This window comes from Acomys russatus, chromosome 6 (genome assembly GCF_903995435.1).
Source record: "Acomys russatus chromosome 6, mAcoRus1.1, whole genome shotgun sequence".
Taxonomy (NCBI): domain Eukaryota; kingdom Metazoa; phylum Chordata; class Mammalia; order Rodentia; family Muridae; genus Acomys; species Acomys russatus.
In genome coordinates, this window is record NC_067142.1 from 65,434,687 (window position 1) to 65,457,696 (window position 23,010).

Consider the following 23,010-nt stretch of genomic DNA (forward strand, 5'->3'; position numbering starts at 1 on the left):
ATCCCACATCACTGTTCTGGCTCGCATGGGATCGCACACCTCAAGCCCTAATGGCCTTATCACAATTTAGGGTGCAGCTCAGCCGGGACTAAACAGACTGCTGTGATAGAAGCAGTCAGAAGCCTGCCCCAGCAGTGCCTGCAGCCAGGAAAGGCTCCCAGCCTGGACCTCAGGCAAATTTTTCCTGTGTTCCAGCCCACAATTTTCTCCTGAGCTCCGGATTGGTCCTCGGAGTTACAGAGCTGTGAGAGAGACTGTGTATATATTCCTCCGAGGGAAAGGCTGCCCCAGACAGTGTTAAAGTTTTCAGAGACGTGTTCGGCTGATGAGAAGTTCGTGCTCGAGGCTGAGGACCTAAGCCGATTGCCAAAATGTGTAAGGGACTGGCAGCTCTGCCGCACTCATGCCTGGAAAGGTGAGACGGGAACTTCTTCCGTGTAAGAGATAAGGATGTGGTGAGCCTGTACTCAAGGGACACTACCCAGAGGCACGGTGGGGTGGGGTTACAGTGAGATGAAACAGAGGGTTGGTAACAGGCTTGGCGTTGCCTCATCTGTACGGAGATTTGGGGAGATATGAGCTAGAAATCCAACAAGAGATAACGTATGCATCATTTAATACACAGTGTTATTTTCTTCCAGAAGATGCCTATTCTGTAAGGGTGTGTGTGTGTGTGTGTGTGTGTGCGTGCGTGCGTGCGTGCGTGCGTGCGTGCGTGCGTGTGTGTGTGTGTGTGTGTGTGTTTTGAATTCTGGCTCCCCTACTGATGTACTTGTGTAGCTTTGAGCAGTTTCTTTAGCCTTTCTCTCTCCGCATCTGTGAGTGGAAGTAGGACTCTTTTCTCCCTCACAGGCTGTTTTTGAGGACTGACTGAGTGCTCATGTGTGCAAAGCACTCAGAGGAATGTCTGCCCCACTAGAACTGTGGGAAGAGTGACCTTCATTCAGATCAAGAGATGGGGGCTGAAGCCTCTCTAAAAGCAGGTTTTCAGTGACATAAGAGGGACCTTCACATTTTTCCCAGTACCCTGACTACATTAGATAGGAGTAGCTGCAGTGCTGGGCAAAAGCAAAGCCCCTGGGATGAAAGGTTTGTACCTGGAGTTGTCAGAAACACAGTTGTCCCCAGACTGAGGTATAGTCTGTAGAGAATCCTACATCTAAAGTAAACATCTTACTAGAAACCTAACCCAATCCCCCACATGATCTGGGTAGGTAGAAAGGTTCTGCTCTGTTAAGGAATGGGTCTGATTAGATTTACTTTAACCCTCAGTCATTAAACAAAGTAAAACTGATTCTGGACCAGCCTATTTCTGTCCCCCAAATGCCAATGTTTGTCTAAGAAGGTCATACTGTTTAGTGGGCCATCAGAGAGTTTTGTCTTTTTAAAACGTCCCAATTTCTTTGATGATTTCCAACACTGTAATACATTTTAAGTGTTTTTGTTTTTGTTTTTGTTTTTGTTTTAATAAAAAGGAGAAAACAATGTAACATATCCCCTGGAGTCGAGGGCACAAATGTTTTAAGTAGACGACAGTAGAAGAAACCAGTAGCATTGAAGTCTGCAGTAGCAAGCTAGCAACTCAGGAGTCTATTATCCATTGGACTAGGGGGTGGAAGGTGGATTCCAGGGCCGGGAACTGTTGATCATCCTTCCCCCCATCACCTTCTCTATAGAAAGCTCAAGAAGGGGCTGGAGAAATGGCTCAGAGGTTAAGAGCACTGTCTGCTCTTCCAAAGGTCCTGAGTTCAATTCCCAGCAACCATATGGGGGCTCACAACCATCTATAATGTGATCTGATGCTCTCTTCTGGCATGTAGGTATACATACGAGTAGAGCTGTCATATACATAAAATAAATAAATAAATCTTAAAAAAAAAAAAAAAGAAAGCTCAAGAAATAAGTATAGAGCAGAGAGGCATCCCAATGTCTTTGAAGACCAGATGATACATCTTTGCTATTTTTCTAACTATGAGAGTTACATGTTGACTCTGCATGGCATGGATACATGGATGCCTTTAGCACAGCTGATATTTGTAGTTGATTACCTTAATGCCATGGATAGGTCTTACCTCATTACACTAGTGAACACTTGACACCGTTACTGTGACAGTCAGGAGGGGTTTGGGCATCTTGGCATTGTTACTCATCTTGCCCAGTGTTTCTTTGTCAAAAACACAACAGTGTTTAGAGAGATATGATGATAAGAGTTTTGAAATTGTTTCTATTACTGTTGTGTATTAGGTTCATTAGCAACATGGGAATTTATGTATATTCACATCGATCATGTTTTCGCTGCTGCCGAGGCTTTCTAGTTGGGATTAGTGTTACTCTTGCTGGAAATGTATACACTTGAAACCTGCGGTGGCTGATAGGCTAGTGACATAGCTGAACACATCATAGAAATCATAATATTAAGAACACAGTAAGCTAACAATATAGAGAGGAGGTCACTAAGAAACTATGGGTTCTTTCTGATGAGATCATTTCAATGATTTCAAGCCTGTGCATACCTTAGGCTTATAGAGGACAAGCCATATGCTGCTCCAGGATTGTGTCCCCCAGCTAGGAAGGCAAGTGAGGACTCATATCCCTGAGTGCTGGAGTTCAGTAGAGGGGAATAAATCCAAGGTACTAGAAATACCAAGTGGGGGCCTGGTTGGTCCTCAGAGCCTTTGATAGCTGGGCGGGGGGCGCTTTACAAGGAGTTAAGAAAACAATGCTTAAACTAATCCTACAGAGGAAAAGAGACAGGCAGGTCTCTGTAGGAAAAAGGTATATGTGGAATGCTTTTAAGGCCAAGGGAACAGACAGGCTGTATGTCCAGACACAAAGGCAAGAGGGTACAGAAAGTTTGGCCAGTGTTAATGCAACTTGTACCAAGTCTCAGGCAACATATTTATTTGTTGTGTGCCCACTGTGAGGACATACCAGCCTTGGTCCTCTCGGTCTTGTCCCTTAAAGATTCCAGCACTTCCATTGGCACCTCCTTTAGCACCTCCTGCAGACCAAGCAACTTGAGTGGCTCTTTGGATCTTTGGATCTTTAGTCATTCAAGATACAAACTGAAACAGGCTTTAGTAGGTGGTTCTCATGGGACCTGTCCCCTAACTGTGTGCTGTGTTCCTCTCACATTTATACCATCTGTAATGTGATCCTCACCATGTCCAGGGTGATACAAGGGTGTGCAGCTCCTCCAGAGCCAGAAGCTTCAGGTATTTTGCTGTAGTATCAAAAAACAGATTATAACGCCACACCCAAACTCTCAATTCTGAGAACTGAAGATATGCACTTAAAGCAAGAATTTTTTTTTTTTATTTTGTCTAAGAGTATGGTACATAGTAGGCTTTTGATAAATAACACTCCTGAATAAAAAAGTTCTTGGGTAATTGATAGCAGCTGGAGACAGGGCTGCCCATTGTCAGCCTGGCACTGTTCTCTGTTTCCCAGAAAGATCTGGAAGGACAAACATTAGCAGTGACATCTTAGGTCACAATGGGGGGAAAAAAGGACCATCTTTCTAAATAATGAGGTAATGAGAGTTTCCTTCAGGGTTGGGGAAGGGAGTAGAAGGAAAGAGGTGAAAAGAACCCCAGAAAAGGCTGGTAAGCAGGCAGGTGGTCTGCTTCCAAGGATCACAAGCCTTTGGCTTTTGGACCTTCAGGCATTTCACAGGCTGGGCTGTTTCTCCGGGAGCCACTGTCATAGCTCCTTCCTCCATTTCCATCCCCTATGTCCAAGGATAACTTCTTCTCCCTCTCTCGTTTATTTAGCCTGGGTTATGTGGTCAGATCCCAGAAGCTTCGTCAAGAAGCTTGACAGGCTGGCTACTCGTAAGAACTACAGATTATAGTGGGTAGATGATAATAAAATAAAGTTTATTTACGTTTCTTGGGCCAGTGTTAATGGCTTGTCCTGCTGGCTGGAGAGGAAAAGAGTGAAAGTTTAATTAATTCAGGCAGGATCAATCATTAGCAACAGGAAGCAGGATGTGAGTGGAGGCCAGCCAATAACGGGTTCCTGTCTCTCATTTTCCTTTAAAGTTTCAAGCAGTTCTCCAATAAGGTGGGGTCTGGACCATGTTTTAAGCACCAGTTGCAAGAGGATAAAGACAGCAGTAGCTTGACCCTCTGACTGCCCCACACGCTGGCAGCACGAAGCAGGGTGCTGCTGCAGCACAGGAGGGTAGCTTCGCAGTCTCCCCCTGCCTCTGCTTTAGCCCCAAGCAGTCAAAGGGATGTGGAAGGACCAGAGTCCACAGTCTTCCTCTTGTTTCCTTCCTGGCTCTCTTGGAGCCTCATTTCCTCATCTGAAAATTAATATTCCTCTTGTTGCAAGGAAGCACCACAAGAAAGAAAAAAAAAAAACCCAGAAGGTGACAGACATCACAAGTAGACCCTACCAAGTACTTCCCCGCCACCTTCCCTCTTCTCTGTATTGTAGGAAGCTGGGAAAACCTGTTTTTAATCAGTTATGTATTAAAGCCTTTGATAAACATTTATTTCATTCATAATTGTTCACCTCCCTGAAGCGTTCTTCATGTTTCTCCTCTTTAGAAAATACACTGTGTACTCTATACAACTCACTAAAAACCACTATTCCTATTCAGAAACTAACCGTAGAGCTCTTTACTTGTTAACATTCAGTAAACACCTAGTGATGATTTCGCAGTTGGACTGTTTGAATTAGGATCCAAAACTTGACACACTTGAGATCTCTTAGATCTCATATTCAATATCCCGGCCACCCCCAGCCCCTCTCATCACATAACACAATGTTTGTAGGTACAACTTAGGCTTGCTTATTGGTTTTTTGTTTGTTTGTTTTGTGTGTGTGTGTGTGTGTGTGTGTGTGTGTGTGTGTGGTTTGTTTGTTTGTTTTGTTTTGTTTTGAGACAGGGTTTCTTTGTGTAGCCTTGGCTGTCCTGGACTCACTTTGTAGACCAGGCTGGCCTCAAACTCACAGTGATCTACCAGCCTCTGCCTCCCGAGTGCTGGGATTAAAGTTGTGCACCACCACACCTGGCATAGGTACAACTTAGGAAGCCATGCTATACTCTAGAAAGTTCCTAGATGGGGAGCAGGCAGAGGTCTTGAACTATAATCTTGACTTTTAATAGCCAAGGGCCAGTCCTGAGCCGCATCTCTAGGATTCCCCACCTTACTTGCAAATAGATTTGATCATGTGGGGTCCTCTAAACTCCTTCTACCCCTACCACATTGCTACTATGAATTTGGACTTTACATATGACTATTTTATTTTATTTTGTTTATTTTCTGCATCTAAATCCAGTTCACATATTTAAGAGCTGTAACAATTATATTTTACTAGAAGTGTATTTGTCCATAGAGATATCTGTAATCTAGAATTTTAAAAAATGTAATGCATTTGTTAACAGTTGTATATGTATATATGATGCGTTTGGATCATAGTCATCCTGTCACCCTCTCTCATCATCTTCTCACTCTTACTAAACTCTGTCTTCTACTCAACAAGTCTCTTTCCTACCTTCCTATGTACTTTTTTTTTTTTTTTTTTTTAGACAGGGTTCCTCTGTGTAGCCTTGACTGTCCTGGACTTGCTTTTGTAGACCTGGCTGGCCTCGAACTCACAGCAATCCCCTTGCCTCTGCCTCCTGAGTTCTGGGATTAAAGGTGTATGCCACCATGCCTGGCCTCCTTCCCACTCTTACTAAACTCTGTCTTCTACCCAACAAGTCTCTTTCCTACTTTCCTATGTTTGTTTGATGTGTGTTTGTGTGTATGTGTACCCCATGTAGTTTAATTCAGATTTATTGCATGAGCAAGGATAGGAGTCATTTACTGGACATGCGCACACACACACAAACACACGCACACATCTACATACACCTGCTTACACACATCTACACACACATATACCTGCATAAACACACACCTGCACACACATATACATCTTTACACACATACACCCACGGGTCTTTTCCAGAACATCAGTAGGTCTAGTTAGCCTAAAGGTCAGAAACATGCATGTCAATACAGCTAAGCCGCATGCAACTTTGAGCTGTTCACCTGGTGATAGAGCTGCTAGAACATTCCACAGGGTGTTTCCTGGCAAGGTCTTCTACTGCTGCTGTACCCAAGTAAGACCACTTAACTAGGCACCTTTTTTTCCTTTAAAAAGGAAATGCCTCGAGGTTTAAAGGATTGTGCTCAACAGCTTCGGAATACTTCAGACAATAGCCATGAATAGCAAGTGAGACTGAGGCAGGTGTTCCACGCTCCCCACTTGCCCCTCCCAATACTTCTCAACAGCACAGAGCTCCTCAGGACAGCTTCTCACTTATATCCCTTAAACCCCATGTTCTAGAAAGATGGTGGAACTATCCCTTTAGAGTCAGAGGGAGAGATGGAGCATGAAGTAAAGTGCCTGTGACAGTGTGAAGCACCCTGTCTGTCCCCTAAGCATTTATCATTAGCAGTGAAGTGCGGACAAGCTATTTTGGTCAAGCTGTGACTTCTGTTGATCTGTGCGTGCACAGAACATCTGTTTCTTGACAAAGCACTCATCTGTGGGATTCAAGAAGTTTGGAAAGAATCAAGATGTTCCATCTAAAAAGTGGCTTCCTGTAGTTCTTCGGCAGCTTGTTTTAAGTGGTAGCTTACAAGGGACACTTGGGTCTGTGGAAGCGTGAGCTTTTGGGGGGTTATCTGGCTAGTCTGGTGATCTGGCCAGTATTACAGGTTTCTAGAATCTCACATCTGTTTCTGAGTTCATCATGTCTGAAGCAAGTGTGCCACTTGAATGAGTAGATTAATACACACATCCTTGTGTGGTATGTTTATGACTTTGATAAACAACATATTATTTGTTACAATCAGGGGTTTACTCATATACTTAGGAGAAATGAAGTGAATTTCTCTTAGGGAATTTATTGGTGTGTGCATGTACGTGTGTATGTAGTGTGTGTGTGCTTCTTTATACAATGGCCAATTTACAAATTACCCATCTTAACTTTATCATCTGCAAAAACTCTCTGCCCTGAAGTATATGCACAGGGCCTTCAAGCCAAGATGGGAGCTCCTTAAAGAGTCACTCTTCAGCCTACATGTGGGGGATACAAGAATGAAACTTGGTGTGACTCTGTCTCCCCTTGTGTCTCTTTCTATTCGTTCCTGGCTGTTGTCCGTCATCTTCATGTCTTCTCAAGGGCTTCCACAGATTTTTTTTTTTCACTCAGAAGATGTTGCTCATCTCTTCTGTCTTCTGTGGGATGCTTCTAGGCCCCCTCTGACATTGTTCCTCCAAGTGCCCCCATCTTCTTCTTGGATGTCTTTGTATCAATCCTGGCATACATTTGCGACACATGTTAGATGTACATCTTTCTACACTGGTTCAAGTCCCCAGGCTAGAAGAAGGCCCTCAGCCCAAAGGCTGATGTAATATGCGCCCATGTTTGTCAACACCATGGCTTCTGGCTTGTGACAGCTGAGTGACTGCCTGCCTGGTTCCTGGACCCTGTTCCTGCAACAAGCCCCGATCTATAATTTAGTAACAACTTCAAGGCGTTCCTATTCTTCAGTCTCCAATGTATGAAAGCTATCGGGTGCATTGATCCCTTTGAAAAACTTAAGTGTTTTAGGAAAATATAAACTTCCACACTAAAGTTTGGGAACAATCTCTGAAGAGGTAGGACAAGGATAAAAAGAGGCTGAGATCTTTGAGGTGCAAACAAACACCCCTTCTCAACTAGCATGCGGTCTCTGCCAAATTGTTCCCTCCCAAACACTGGTCCTTCTGGAAGCTCCTTAGAATCACTGTACAGTCTCACCCCACCCCCCAGGGAGAGGACCCTTCCTTGAACTCCCACACAAAAATTCTTTCCCTTCCACATGGATCATACCACTTTTGGGAGGATGGGAGGTAAAGCAGGGGTGGCCTCACACCTGTGATGCTAGTGCTTGACCTCTTGTGCTGAGGTTGCAGGTGTGACCCACCATGCTCAGGGAACATCACCTCTTACCCTATATTCTCAGATTTACCTTCAGTTGAATATTCGGTATTGAATTTTCATAGCACTTACATGACACAGACACTGCCATGCCACTGTTTTACTAAAGAATAAATGCCTGCTCATATTTAGACAGTGAACCCTACAAACCTCAGCTCAGCCACAGGAATGCTAACTTCAAATCAAGGACTCAACACATGTCAAGGCTGCATTCCAATAAGTCACCCCATCTTTGTCTCTCTACAAAAGAGAAGCTACCAAAAGCCAGAAATGTTTCTCATTAATATTATAAAGTATTCCATCGTATCTATTAAAGACTATGGCAAATAGCAGTTGTTTCATCACAGTGAGATAAGTAAATTACTATAAAAACAAATTTATGAATCAATAGATAATTCTTAAAAAGAGAAATCTGAGAAGTTAAAAGCTGTTGTTTCAATACTTTTTTTTTTTTCAGGGAAAGAGAAATGATCATTGAAATCTAATTCTAGCAACAGAGCCATTCTCTGGTTCCTCATTGCTGTGCCATTATTTTACTCAACAAACACCTTTAGTCATTTGGCAAAGAGAAACACTGACTCACATCTCTGATATTTCGAGGAAATAAAGTATCATGAGAGACAACACTGGGTTAGTGGAGTGATGGAAGCATGCTAGTGTTTAGTGAGATCTTGATCTTGGTGAATTTGCCTTTTCTTCTCTTTCTTTTTCTCCTCCTTTAATGACCTTTATTTGCTCTTTCATCTTTCCTTTTGGATATGCTGAGTTTAAAGTAGGAGCCAAGTGCAGTAATAAGAGTTTAGTCTGGGAATCTCTCTGTAATTGAACAGAAATGAATGCTTGGCGGTTGTGGGTACCACCAGTGTCCACAGAAGCTCTCGTGAGAACTACGCTGACCCTTTCACCTTTGGAATTCAAAATTCCCACAAATATCTGTCTTCCTCAACTGGAGGACCATTTCCCACTATCCATTATCCAGACTCCTTACTGAATTGCCAAAAGTCCAGCGTTCCTGCCAACACTATTTTGAATAAGATGGGGAATTGGAGGTCAAAGGGAAATGAGCTCTTTCTGGCCTGTCTATCTTGTCCCCACATTGTCTCTTCATTACCTCCAGTAGCTGACCCTGAGTAATGAATATGTCAGACAAGGCCATAAAATCTTGGGAAATGCTCAGGGGAATCCTCAAGTACGGATTGGATAGAGCTTGGGGAAAAATGCTATTGTAAAAATACGAAGTAAATCAACAGCACATGGGGAGAGATATGATCATATGACTGCATTGTGCTGGCACCTATAGAGGTCTTAGAACAAGCGACCCCAATGAGGACAATGCCAGCACATCCTCCATGCTTTCAGGGTTGTTCATCTTGTTATAAGGTTGAGACTATCTCAAGGAAGCTTACCTTAATGTCAACCATTAATGTTGAGTGTAGTCTATCTCCTTGTCCAATGCAGTTCTACCAATGCTCACAGGCCAGGACCTACACATACAGCTGTTGCTCCGCCAAAGTCTGACATATAGATTAATACAGAATGAAAGTATGGATCCCGTTTACACAATGCTATGATAAGGACAGAAGTAGTAGTAGTAGTAGTAATAATAATAATAATAATAATAATAATAATAATAATAATAATAATAATAATAATAATAATAATACACGTGAATCAAATATGTACTGTGCACAAAATGCTACTGTAGGCACCTCAGGGGGGTAGTTTAGTATCCTCACCACGGGTCTCCATCACCATTTTGTTACGCAAAGTGAGTTGTGATATTTAGTAACATGGCAAAGCACCCTGCTGGGTGGTGGGAAGGAGAAGAAACAGCCATGTGGTGTGACTCTGCTTGCCCATTCCGCTCCACTCCAACAACTAAAGCAACATGATAGGCTGAAGTGGGAACAGATTTGGCCGGGAAGGGATGTGATCAGAGGGGTTTTAAACTGGTGTGTGCTGGGGGAGAGATGGAGAGAGTGCTTACAAGATACAGCAGCTTGGTTCTTAAGGACTGGCAAATTAAGTGCTGAGGAAGAAGGACACATTGAAAGAATTTTCTGAAAAGAAAGAGCAACACGTGTGACCAATCAGACCAAGGAGGAAGCTGGTCGGTAAGGATCAACGGGTACAGGTTGTGGGGGTGAGATGCTTGTATTTACTGGTGAAGTGGGGCATTGGGAAGGTGTGGTAAATGGTGGTACCACTCACAGCCAAGGAAGATCTTGGGTCCCTGCTTTTCTTATTTATATGCCAAGGATGTCCAGAATTACAACAATAAAGGAAGGTCAGCAGGAGTCTTATCACCTGTTTCCTTTCCCTCCCTCCCTCCCTCCCTGCCTTCCTCCCTTCTTCTCTCCCTCCCTCTCTTTTTGCTCCTCTCTCTCTCTCTCTCTCTCTCTCTCTCTCTCTCTCTCTCTCTCTCTCTCTCTCTCTCTCTCCCCCCCTCAACTATATCAGAGAACTCAAATACTTATTGGAGATCATGCAGCAAATTGTCCAGATTGTCAGGAGGATTTGATCAAAGGCACACTGTCACGGCGTGTTTTCCCTCACTGCCTATTGCTTTTTGTTCTTTGACAGTACTAGACACATTCCCTCCTTAGCACTTTCTGTAATAACATTAGAAATTATAAACCCTGCAATTCATGGTGTGCCATGGTCAGTGTGCCAGGCACTGAAAGAAATGCCTCACGTACGGTAACTCATTTCACTATTGTAAAAGATGCTTAAAATGTAGGTACAGTTATTCTTGTTGTATTTTAAAGATGAGAGAGCAAGCGAGCAGAGTTCAGAAAGTACCCAACGCCATGTGTGTGCATAGCAAGGTGAGCTGAGACGTCTGGGGCTGCCATGTCTATCCTTAGTCTCTATGCCCCTGCTCAGCTTCTTTCAAGGAACAGCCCTTTCAACAGGTAGATTGTTGCTTTTGGTCCCATGATCTGAGATGGGATTTTCACCACTTAGGGCAGATGTGTCTTTTCTGCCAAGTGCAGGGACAAGATTAAACAGGGTCCGGTGTTTTGTTTGTGAGTGTAAAATGGACTGCAGGTCTGGAAAGTGTCTTCTAATGTCAGTAAGATGGTTCCAGATGGTCACATGACACAGTTATCTAAACCAGCTGGCTGCTGCTCTTGCCTTGATGGCTTTTCTTGGTAATGGAAACTTCTCCACATCTATTGTTTACTATTTCTGTTTCCATGGTTTCATCACAGTTACGGTTCACAAATTCTCCTAAATGCTTTCCGTTTAAATATGAGCAGTCCCTCTCTCTTTTGCAAAAACACTGTCTACTTACAAAAAAAAAAAAAAAAAAAAAAAAAAAAAAAAGACTTCAAATCATGTTAAAAGGACACTGTTATTTTTAAGTTTCTTATCTCAAGTGCCAGCATTTCTGGCAGTCACTCCAGGGTCTGCCGGTTGGGTGTAGGTATCATGTTAGGTCAAGCTGCAAGCTCTACTGCTTTAGGTTCGGAATCACTGTGGGTACCATCAAGTCATTCTTCCACATATACAGTCCCACCATCGCCCTGTTGTGGGTGGCGATGGGCAGAGGTATGCAGGGTGTAAGGCGGGAGTGACTAGTTTTAGAGCCTGGTAGTATTGTAGTCCTTTGTCCAGGAGAGAGTTTCCCTTTCTTCCTCCCTCCTTCTCTTCCTTTTTTTTTTTTTTTTTTTTTTTTTTGTTTGTTTTGTTTTGTTTTTTTGTTTCTGTTTTTGTTTCTTTCTGTGTCTCTAACCCTGTTCATTGGGAAGAAGCCATAGAGTCTCCTTAAGGAGAAGTTGCCTATGGAAAAGAGAGACTGAAATGGACTACAGCCCTCCATCATCACCCACCTTTGGAAAAGCTCAGGGTTGCAAGTCCCCAAGTCAAAGGAGTGTTAGGAGTTAGAGCTGGCACTGGGAGGCACAGTTGTTAAGTGAGTAGAAGTTGTGATGATGATGACCATAGTGATAAAGATGATAATAGCAGTGGCTGGAGCATATGGCACACTCTTTACGTACCAGGGACTGAACCTATCCTTACTGTCATCATCTCTTGATCTCCTCCCACAAATTTCTTACACTGTCTCCTAATTTATCCTAATTTTTCAGATCTGTTGTTGATAAGCAGGGACACACAGCTTGTGTCAGTTCACTCAGAGAGTGAGTGGCCATTGGAAAATAAGATGATCCACTCAAGACCAATTCTAGGTTGCTTTTGGTAGATAACCAACTATATTAGTGCTTGGTCATGGGTGGTTGTTTCACGCTAGCTTTACTATCGGTTTATGAACGCAAGACCACTGTGCTTCCAACAAAATCAAAATGGACGTATACCTTTTGAGCAAACACTTAATAAGCCGATGTAAAGTGTTTGTATAATTCACTCCATAACGTCACAAAATCCCAGTTGTCTGTGTTCTGTATGCACCTGGCTGAAGGATTCACTTGTCCACAAGAGGATCTGAGTCGAGATTCTGATGCCCTTGTGGTTGATATGGGACAACAGAAACCCCAGCATCAGTGACTGGATATGGGGCTAAGCAGGGAGCAAGCCATGGCAGCCATCTCTAGGAGTGAAAGGTTAGTTGCTTCTTTACCAAATTGGTTTAACATGGACAGGGGATCCCCAGCAGGCTTATCAATCCAAATCAGAACATGACTCCCATGGCTGGAGAGAGACTGCTATCTAGTGCACATGTGAAAAGTCATTGCTAGCAAACACTCTGTTAACAATGATGGTGCTCAGATCAGCAGGAACTGTTATAGATTGCTCAACTAGAGCCTGAACTTTCTAAAAAGTCTGCTGCTCACCACTGAGAGAAGTGTGTATCCGATTAGAGCAAATCCACAGGGACCTACACACATCTCACACTGTAGCAACTGTAAGTACGATATAGGCTAACAGATTTCCTTGTTGCTAATCCTTTTGTCCCACGGGAGGTTTCCTTACATGTAGTAGTGTGTGGCGTGGGGCAGTCACACAGCAAAGAAGCTGCTTGTTAGTCTGTTAAGTGAATAAGTGAGGAAAAGAAGAAGCTGTACACAGCCTGTTTTTTATTAGCACTCAAGGTTTCTTTCTTATTTATTTATTTATTTATTTATTGAGACAGAGCCTGCCACTGGCCTGTAATTCACAAAGTAAGCTAGGCTGACCAGCCAGTGAGTACGTGAGGACCTACGTGTCTCCACTGTCCCACACTGGGATTACAAGTACATGCCACAGTGCCTGACATGCTTTAAACCTAGTTTCTGGGTTCTTCATGCTTGTAAAGTGGGCACGTTATCGGCCCAAGCCCCTCCCTTTAGTTTTGTCTCAGTTGCCTGTAAAGGCAGCTAAATGACAACAATTTGGGTGCAGCTGAGGTGAAAGCTTGAGCACACAAAAAAAATTGCACTTGTTAATAAGTCTGACAGGAAATGGTGTGATGTAACAAGAGCTTGAAGGACATAAGAGAAAAATGTGTTTTCTATAAATATGCCCTATTTGACAGCTGCCATTGTCAGTCCTGGTTTTTTTTTCAACCAGCTAATATGTCATTTAGTACAATTAATCACATGAGTTTTGGGAGACAGGTGTCACTGGTGAAGCCACATCTCAGTTCATTAACAACAATGAATATATATATATATATATAATTTGCCATCTTTTTTCACCTTCTAACACTTACATCAGTGTGTGCTTTGTTTTTAGCCAGATGAAAGTAATAGACGTTAAAGGCCCAGTCATGTCTTCTCCCCAGTCTTGAGAGTAGATCTTAATTTTAAGCAGTCATGTTTAGAAAAATCTAGGAAGTTGGAGATACCTAAAGATGGTAGATAAAAAAACCACTAGTGTGGTGTGGTGTGTGTGTGTGTGCGCGCGCGCGTGCGCGCGCGCACGCGTATTCCCAAGGGTATTTATTATGTTTTTAAGAAGCAAGAAAAGATAGTCTTTTCACTTTTGTGAAGGAAGTCTACAGGGTTTCCTTAGCCAGATCCAGGGTTCTTTCTACAGCAATTGTAGCTCATGCCTCTTTGTGGCCAGCAGGGGTCATCTGCACCGCAGAATTGTGTTGCATGGAGTTTCCTGTTCAAGGATAGATCAAATCTTTAGGAAACCCATTTTGAAAACGGGGCCCTACATACCCCAAGTTTTCTGCCGAGTGTCTTTCTTCATGAGTGTTCTTGAAAGGTGTCTGGAGTCTAGAATTAAACCCGCCTGTGATTGCCAGATGGGTCACAAGCACAGGACCCTTACCTTCCCTCTTTCTTTTTTACATGGTGGGATGTAGTCGTCTGATTTGTTTCGATTTCTCTTCTCACTAGAACATACCCTATATAGGCAGTGTGAATAACTGAGTGTATGCTCCACATAAGCCCCGTTCGCCAGTTCTCTTCCAGCCTTCCATTTTCTTGGGTTTACTTTTGGTGCTGGAAATCTGCTCAGGCCCTTGCCCATGCTGGACAAACACTCACCGGACTTCATGCCCAGCCTCCGCCTTCCACTTCTCCATCTCCAGTCACATTAAAGGTAGAAACAGAAGTCGGTCATTTTATGGTCCTTGCAGTCATCTAGTGGCTTTGTGTCTCTCCGGTCACATTAGTCAACTGTGATTTTAAACAGCAGATTTCCCATTGCACGAGGCTACTACTATGGAGACCACTGCAGCTTGAAGTCCCTGGTGTGACTCATCGCTAGAATTCTCTTTCTCTGAACCTTTAATTAAACTCTCAGCCAGGCATTTCCAATTGATTTTACTTCAAAACAAGTCTTCTTTCTCCTGTAACAAAAAAGGGAGACAGGAGGAAGGGGAGCAAGGACCAGAGGAGATACAAATCATTAATCAACATTAATGTAATTTAGCTAAGGAAAAATGCCTATGCACAGGCAAAGAAAGCTAGAGACCATAGCTGACATGATAAACAAATTAGATAGTTTTTCTCTCCAGATAACAATGATTTTGAAATTAAATTAAGGTCAGATACGCTTGAGTTTATCGTTAAACGGGAAATGAATTCGGCAAGTTTGAGCTTATTTGGTTTTCCCATTGGTTTGCGCTATTCCCACACTGTGTGAGGCTCTGACGAGAAGGAAAGCACTGGAGAGTGAAGCTGTTTTCCAGGAACTCTTGAGAGAGCAGTGTAGCAACTTTGTGGTTTTGTTTGTTTGTTTGTTTTGTGGAGATGCCAGGTATTCAGAGTGGCTGGAACGTTAACATTTATGAACTTTAAACAATCACTGCTTGATGAGCATAAATGCAGTAATACTTGCTCATCCTTTTCTGCGTGGTCACAAATGAATAATTGGGCCAGTCGCCCTTGCTGCTGACTTTTCAATGTCCTCTTCTTGAGCCTATATACTAAACCAGGAGTAAAGCCTCGGTAACAGCGCTTCCCAGAGCACACTGTTTCCAAGGCAAACAAGAGGAAGAGTACGTGGAGAGGCATATGGAGGCCAAGAGGCAGATGGCTCTTTTCATCCTGGTGTAGTGTGCCTGAGAGAAGATAAACCTTGTACCTCTGACTGTAGTGCTACAAATTGGCCAGCAGAGGGCAGTCACAGTGCTGCATACATTTCCCAGTCAACTCCCAATAATGTATTTTTTTATTCCAAATAACGTAATATTAATAGTCTTACTTCTAGAGTTAGAATATTCGAGGAAATCCATGATTATACACACATACACACACACACACACACACACACACACACACACACACACACACACACACACACACACACACACACATACCCTTTCATTTAGTGCTTATTGGTAGGAAACGTGCTAAACCTGGTCAAAAAAACAATGATTATGCAGTTAAAGCTAACTTAGCAGAAGCAGAATTGTGTTACAAATGCTGTGCTCAGTGATTCACACATGTTAGCACATTTAATTTCACAGAAGTCTGAGAACTTAACCATTTCATTATTCCCAACTTCCAAGCCAGCACAAGTTAACATCAGATGATTTGAGTAACTTGCAGAGCCTGGAATCAAGGGCGATGTATCTTACTCAGTGTGCTGCTGTATCAGTCTTCCTCTCTCCCGCCCTCATCAGCACAATTTCCAATTGCTACCACAACACTCTCTTCAGCTGAGCCCTACTTGATATTACAGGGCTCTGGAGCTGGCCTCACTCACAGAGAATTTCTAGAGAAACAACAAAAGCAAAAAGAAATGCAAATGGAAAGATAGCACAGAGTTGGCTATTCTGGACATTCAATATAGTACTTGGATATTTGTGGGTTTTGTAAGTTACAAGACTCTATGATGCCTAACTGTTACTCTTGGCCGTGCATGTCACCTCTTTGCTGTCTCTATGCATAAATTAAGAGAGTATGTTTGCAATATCAAAAGCCTGTCTGGTTACAGTGTGAACCCATCATGGTGCTTTAAGGCTTTTCTTATGATTGGCACTGACTTGGAGACAAATGTTAACAGATTGGTAAGAAACAAAATCAAGATAATTTTAGCTCACGTTGACAAATACTATTGAATATTTGCTAGGTTGCCAAGCAACTGTGCCAGGCACAAAGCTTAAAAGGATTTAAGACTCAACTTCTACCTTTAAAGGGCACTTCTATACGGCTTAGAAAACAGGCACAAATCAATAGCCATAACGCAATATGATAAACCCTATCTTAAAAGTGCATGTGGAGTGCCACAGTGACATAGGAAGGACAGTCTGGGGTTTCCCAGTATGCAATTGGTCCTGTGAATTAGTATTTAAGATTAGGATTTTAGGGCTGATAAGGTGGCTCATCAGTTAAATGTATTTTCAACATAATCCTAATAACTGGAGTTTAATACCTAGAAAACACAATAAGCTTGATGCTGTGGCTCACATCTGTAATCCTGGTGTACTCCTATGATATAAATAGCTTCATATACACACAATTAGATAGTTAGAAGGTGGATGGATAGGCGGTAGATAGATAGATGATGGATAGATAGACAGATGATAGATAGATAGATAGATAGATAGATAGATAGATAGATAGATACACAATTTCCATAGTCTATTTAAAGTATAGAATCATGAAGATTTGCTTCAAATATGGGTTTTAAAACTGAATGAAAACCATCCTATGCTCTGATGGAAGACTATCCAGAATTATGGCCACATCTGCTCACTAAAATGGTGACGTTCAAAGATTATTAACTCTCCAGTCCATCTAGTGGAAATCAGTCTCCCCTAGGAAGGTTGATGCAAGCAGGATACTGAGCAAAGATTTAGAACAACGAAACAAAAACAGCTCGATTTTATGGTTGGAAATGGCTTTCAAAGACATCTAACTTTGTCTGTCATTTTCTAGAAAAAAGACAGAGATCTGGCAGTAAAAAAATAAAACAAAATTGTCCAAATGTAATGCATCTAGTTGACAGCCAGAGTCAGGGCCCTCAGGAGACTGAGTTGGGAATTCTGGAGGCAGTCCGGGCTGTATTAACATATTTAAACTTTCTGTCATCCGGCTTCTGCCCCTGCAAAACGGGAACACGGCTATAGTACCTGTCATATGGAAATAGAAAATAAGATTCGGAATGAGATAATGCAAATTAATTGGTGTCTTTTAAACACTAATGGTTGGCGCTTGAGTGTCCTGTTTTCTACTTTTATGTTCTTTTTGTTGCAACGACAATGAAGGAAGCAGATGAGGTTCTTTGCATTTTTCCTTCCACTGATGCAGAAAGATATCACGGTTTTAGACTCGTGTGCTCATGTGTCACTCTTGTCTCCTGACGTTTATCCCTTCAGGGCTAAGGAGATCAAGTTGAAGTTGGGAATTCTCCTTCAGAAGCCAGACGCTGCCGGTGACCTTGTCATTCCGTATAACGAGAAGCCGGAGAAGCCTGCCAAGACCTACAAGTGAGTCATGAATATGGATTCCGTCCCTTCCCTCCAGACGATGGCTGCTCTTCAAGTGTGTAGCCCTGTCGTTCATCTGCAGACCTACCCGCTTCCGTTAGTCACTGAAGATCATTTGAGTGCTCAGAGAGTTGGTCCATAAATAGTATATATTTTAACACTTCCATGCCTAAATTATAACATTATATTGTCATTACAGAATTAAAAGAAATGAAGTCTTGCCTCATCTTTGGAAAGATGAGGTGTACTTTATAAAATGGCACCAGCCACTCAGTTATTCACTGTAAGGTCAAAACATCTGATAATTTATTTGCTCGGGTCAAGTAACCCTGATCCAATTAATTATGAGCCCTGCACACTCACCATAAAATAGTAGCCAAGGTCTTGTCCTTGGGAGATAAATGTGAGCAAGTTCCTCCTGATGAAAAGGCAGATAACTTAGGACTCAATATATTTGTATTATAATTTATTTACATTACATCTCAATTGTAATCCTCTCACTCTTATCTTCCTGTTCCCACCCTCTCCCCCTCTTCCACTCTATTCTCCTTCCCTAGACCTCTGACCTGTTGGGGGGGGGTCTTCCTCCCCCCCCACCATCTGACCCACAGGGCCTCTCCACCAAGGGGCAGTGTTCAATTTGCATAGGCACCAGAGTTCATGTCAGAGGCCCGCCCCCTTCTCCATGTGGAGAATGATCTGCTACATCCGAACAGGGGTCTAAGTTCTCTGCTTGCAATGTCCTTAGTTGTTGCAGCAGTTTGTGCAGGCCCCCTGGGTCCAGATCTGCCAGCCTTGCATACAACTCACAGCCCTTAACCAAGAGTCCGGCTTTGAGTCTCAGGATCTGCCCTGATCCCCTGCTGGGTGGAGTCTCTCAAAGCAGTAGTTTCTTCGTAAATATGCTAGATTCTCTTCAAGAAGACAAGAACCGCTACTTCTGGGAGGCATGAAGGCCTGCCTTGCTGTTTCCACTTAATGCACCCCAAGCATTGTTTTCCCAGGTCATAAGAAAAACATATTCCCAGTGGTCCTCCATCTCTCAACTTCCACTGGGTACATCATCCCCACTCCCACCCACTAGCATAAGCAAAGCAGGAAAGTATGACTCCCAAGAGTGCAGTCAAGAGGCTATGCCCGTGAGTCCACCTACTTTAACTCAGTAACAACATCCACACCATCATCACTGTCCATCATCTTCCATTAGCTCCCTAGACCCTTACTGTCTAGACAGATGCACTCAGTCCTCTTTATAGCAGAGGTAGCAGAGAAATGAAGAAGGGAAGCTGAAAAGGCAAAGAGATAGGAACTCCTTCATTCTGCTCCCTAAAAGCTTCAAGATCACAGATGTGTGGGGCAAGTACCGGAGTCTCTTTTAACTTCCATTTCTCCTTTTTAATTTAATATTTGTATAAATTGGCCAACCTATCCTTTACCCAAATGACCTTCAGCTTAATATAGTTGATTGACTGGGAGATACAGAATTGGGTTATTCTGTTTTAAAGTCGTTTTTCATCATTCTAAGTGGGTATTTCCATTTTCCTCCTTTTATTACTTCAAAGTGTTCACAAACCGGAAGTGAGGCATAATTGAATTTTCTACATTTAAAAAAGGAGAAGCTAATTCACTGTGAATCAGCAGGGTGCCTGTCCTGGTAGAGAGCAAGAACCACAGTGCATAGCCAGCAGGTCAAAAGGTCTATTTTGAAGCAAGCAATGTGGTAATTATTGATCTGTTGGGATTAACATTTCAAATGTAGCACTCTATTTCCTGCCTTGACTGTCTGCTCCAAAGTGCCACAGGGACACTTGAACTACCGTCTCTCAGGGAGTCAAGAGAGAAATGGTTGGAGAAAGCCTGGTGCTGAAATTTACTGGCTTATTAACTCTTCTTGTCTTTCATTCCCTCCCTTTCTTCTCCCCAAAACATTATTTGTTTCTGGGAATGACAACAGTCCACCCCATCTCCAGGGGATGCTTGTATGCAGCCTCTGTTTTCAACAGTAAAACTGAAGAAGTGCTCCTTGCTAACATGTAGGCTTTATTCAACCGGTTCACTTTGGGTGGATTTCTGTGCATTTAGCCTTCAGAGAATGACCTTGCTCTGCATGAGCTCAGCCAAACTCATTTCTTAACTTACACATTTCTCTGTATTTTTTTAAACCCGTATTTTCTGGGGAGAAAATAGACCTCTTGATTGAAGGTATGTATTTTTAGCTTCTCTCATCTTCTTTGGGCAGTTGCTTTGAAGAAGTACTTTCTATTTTTTAATATATTTTAACTTCTCATCTGATTTCAAAAATAATTGAGCCCCTGGAACAAAATAGAAAATAGTCTGTCTGTATTTTTATACCAAATCCCAACTTCTCTTATCATTTTGGTACTCAAGAATTGGCCCAGTGGTTTCTCCCATTAGGAGAAAACAAGTATTATTATTTCGTACTGGAAAAAACTTTCTCCCTGATCCTTTTGGCTCCTATACCTTACTCTTTGCTGTCATTGCCTTGCTTGCAGACTTTCATCTCCTCTGCAAGTCTTACATCCTTGATGAACATAGTTTGTAAGGCTGGGTGTCCATGTTATCTGTAGAGTGGGCCTGTTTTGTCATTACTTTCTCTTCATCGGAACTCTTTTCTTTAACTCATGGTCCTGTGTTCTCCCCCTCCCTTTCCTACCCTGCCCACCTCTGCATTCACAAAGCCTCTGCTGTAGGTCTTCAGAATGAATAATAACCAAAACTGTAAGCTGTATACATTGAGTTTGTAATAATAACATGGCTTGCAATACACAGAAAATGTCAAGGGCAGATACTCTTTCAATCAGGTTTTTTTTTTTTTTATTTTATTTTAAATGTCCCTCCTTGACATCTGTTATCAATTTTTAACTGAATGTGTTGATCTTACTGTGTCTACCACTCTAAAACCCCAAAATGGCCTCCACACATAGCTAGCCCAAACCCTGGCTGATGACGAATAGTCAAAGCAAGTTATCTTGTGTGTTCCTGCATCTAGCTAACTGCAGACTGAGCCTTGAAAGAAAATATGTATAATCTTATGGACGCAAAGAAGTGGCATTTCAAAAGTTTATAACCTATTTATGTATCAAGAGTCCCATTGGCCATGGGGTCAGACTCAGTAAATGGGCATAGACTTGAGCCTGTTTGTGCTCTATAGGACAGGAAGGAAGCATAAAGGAGACTCCCTCACATAAATGACACCAACAAACCCAAGATGTGTTTTCCTTGTCAAAAGCATGAACATGGGAAAACAAGATCAAGGATAAGTATGTACTAAACACCTCGCAGGTTACCAACCAAACCAAAGCCAAAAGGAAACCAAACCTATAAAATACAGTCATTGGTGCTCAGCCAAGTTAGAATTTCCCCCAATGCTACAGATAGCATTGGCCAGCATTGCCCATCAGGCAGAGCAATGGCTCGTGGGTCTTTTGTCAAATCTAAGTATTGACTCATCTGTGGCTTTCTCTGTGGCTTTCAACAAAGCTAACTCTGGATAAAGTGAGCCAGACTTTGTTTGCCTTTCAACTTGCTGCCTCACTAAAAGACGTGCTATATGTTTTGCTCATGACCCCTCAGGTCTATAAACGTGGATTGAGTCCTTATCCGGTTGCCAACAGCGAAATGGAAACTCAAGATAGGTTACAGACGTGAAGGAACATCTTGGCATGTTTTGATGTCTGTATGCAGGTCAAAAAGTGAACATATCTCTTTGGTCTTTGCAACCAGCCTCGCTTAGTACTTCAGATGGACACTGTGGGCATAGGGAAGAATGGGAAAGTTCTCTAGGAATAACGCACACAGTGTCTGCAGGGGTTGTGTACACTACCGCCATTCGAAAGATCCGTTAACAGAAGGGAAGGCTCTTGTTTCCAAACCCATGTGTTCACTTCCTGAATCAGGTGGCCTTTACACTGGCCATTATAAAACTAAGCAGTCCTATAAATGTTTATCTTCTCTTTCATCTGTGTTACCTTCCTTCCCAGCCCTCACACCCACACATGCAGAGGAGACTCTGTGCTCACCTTCTGTGGTCAGCAGTGACCTTGCCTACCAGGATGCTCATTGGCCGCTTAGATCCATCTTGTTTCCAAAGAAGTCTCACTTAATGAGAGCTGTTGAATTCTGAGAACCAGGACAGGATGAACCTGTTGCCTCCTAGACTGGTAATCAGAACACTGGGCTACAGGCTGTGTGGGGGGAGGGGCAATGCGTGCTGCTCAACTAAGCCCTTAAATCAATTTGGACTAATTCCACCCCCAGGCAGGCTTGGCACATGTCCCTTTTAGGAATTTAATCTTGTTCGTGATGTGCTGCTGCTAGTGACCAATACTTGGCTTTATAACGAGACCATTTAGGGGACAAATTACATCAGGTAGCATGTTTAAGTCAGGGGTACTTGCTCGTGGCATTGTTTCTGCCCATGTGCCTTTATGCTCACCAGAGAAACAAGGGCAGGAAAAGCTATTTCATTTCGTGAGGATATTTATAACATCAGAAGGCTCAGGGAGTGAGGCAGGCCTGCCCTTTGCTCTGAGTTAGTTTCTCTTGTTCCATTGTGTAATATGGTAACATGTGTAATATGCTCTTGAATTTGAGAACACCTGAGTTTGGTGGTGGTTGGCTATGTGTAAAGCATTGAGTCCACTGTAAACATGAAGCAACATAGAGTAGCCAATGAGTTATTGGCCATATGAATATGAAAATGTCATTTTATTGTTATCAATGAAATGGATAAAAAAGATATAGGTTCATCCTTGTAAGTCATGTTCCTGCCATTTCTCTTTTCTCTGTTTCTTTATACTAGCCAGGTGAAAAGGGAAGAGAGAAGGTAGTCCACTTGTTAGAAATACATTTCTAAGAAACTCGTATGTTTTTGATTGGATATTTATGTGTCCAGTGAGGAAGACAGAACCTATATCAGTTTATTTCACAAGATTTATTTGCCTTGTCGTTGTTGTTGTTGTTAAGTTTGGCTTTCAAAGAAAAAACATAAATTTGAAAAAATAAAATCAGGACTTAATTGACACATGCCCTATAGAGCAAGGTTAGAGGGTGGTCACAACACTTGAGCTGAAAGACCATCCTGGATTCCTTACAGAGATAAAATGAGGATGCATGTGCCTGCCAAATAAAATATAGATTGAAAATTGTCTCAGAAACATCAGTTGCT

General features: G+C 42.5%; 1 protein-coding gene across 1 annotated transcript in view; it reads left to right on the top strand.

The window, feature by feature from the left end:
• The first annotated feature begins 248 nt into the window (after positions 1–248).
• The window catches only part of Rgs5 (regulator of G protein signaling 5), a 34,250-nt gene continuing 11,488 nt past the window's right edge, over positions 249–23,010 (top strand). The window contains exons 1-2 of the mRNA XM_051147809.1: positions 249–415; positions 17,712–17,822. Of these exons, the coding sequence (XP_051003766.1) occupies positions 372–415; positions 17,712–17,822 (155 nt within the window). The 5' untranslated portion in view covers positions 249–371. The remainder of the gene's footprint in view (positions 416–17,711; positions 17,823–23,010) is intronic.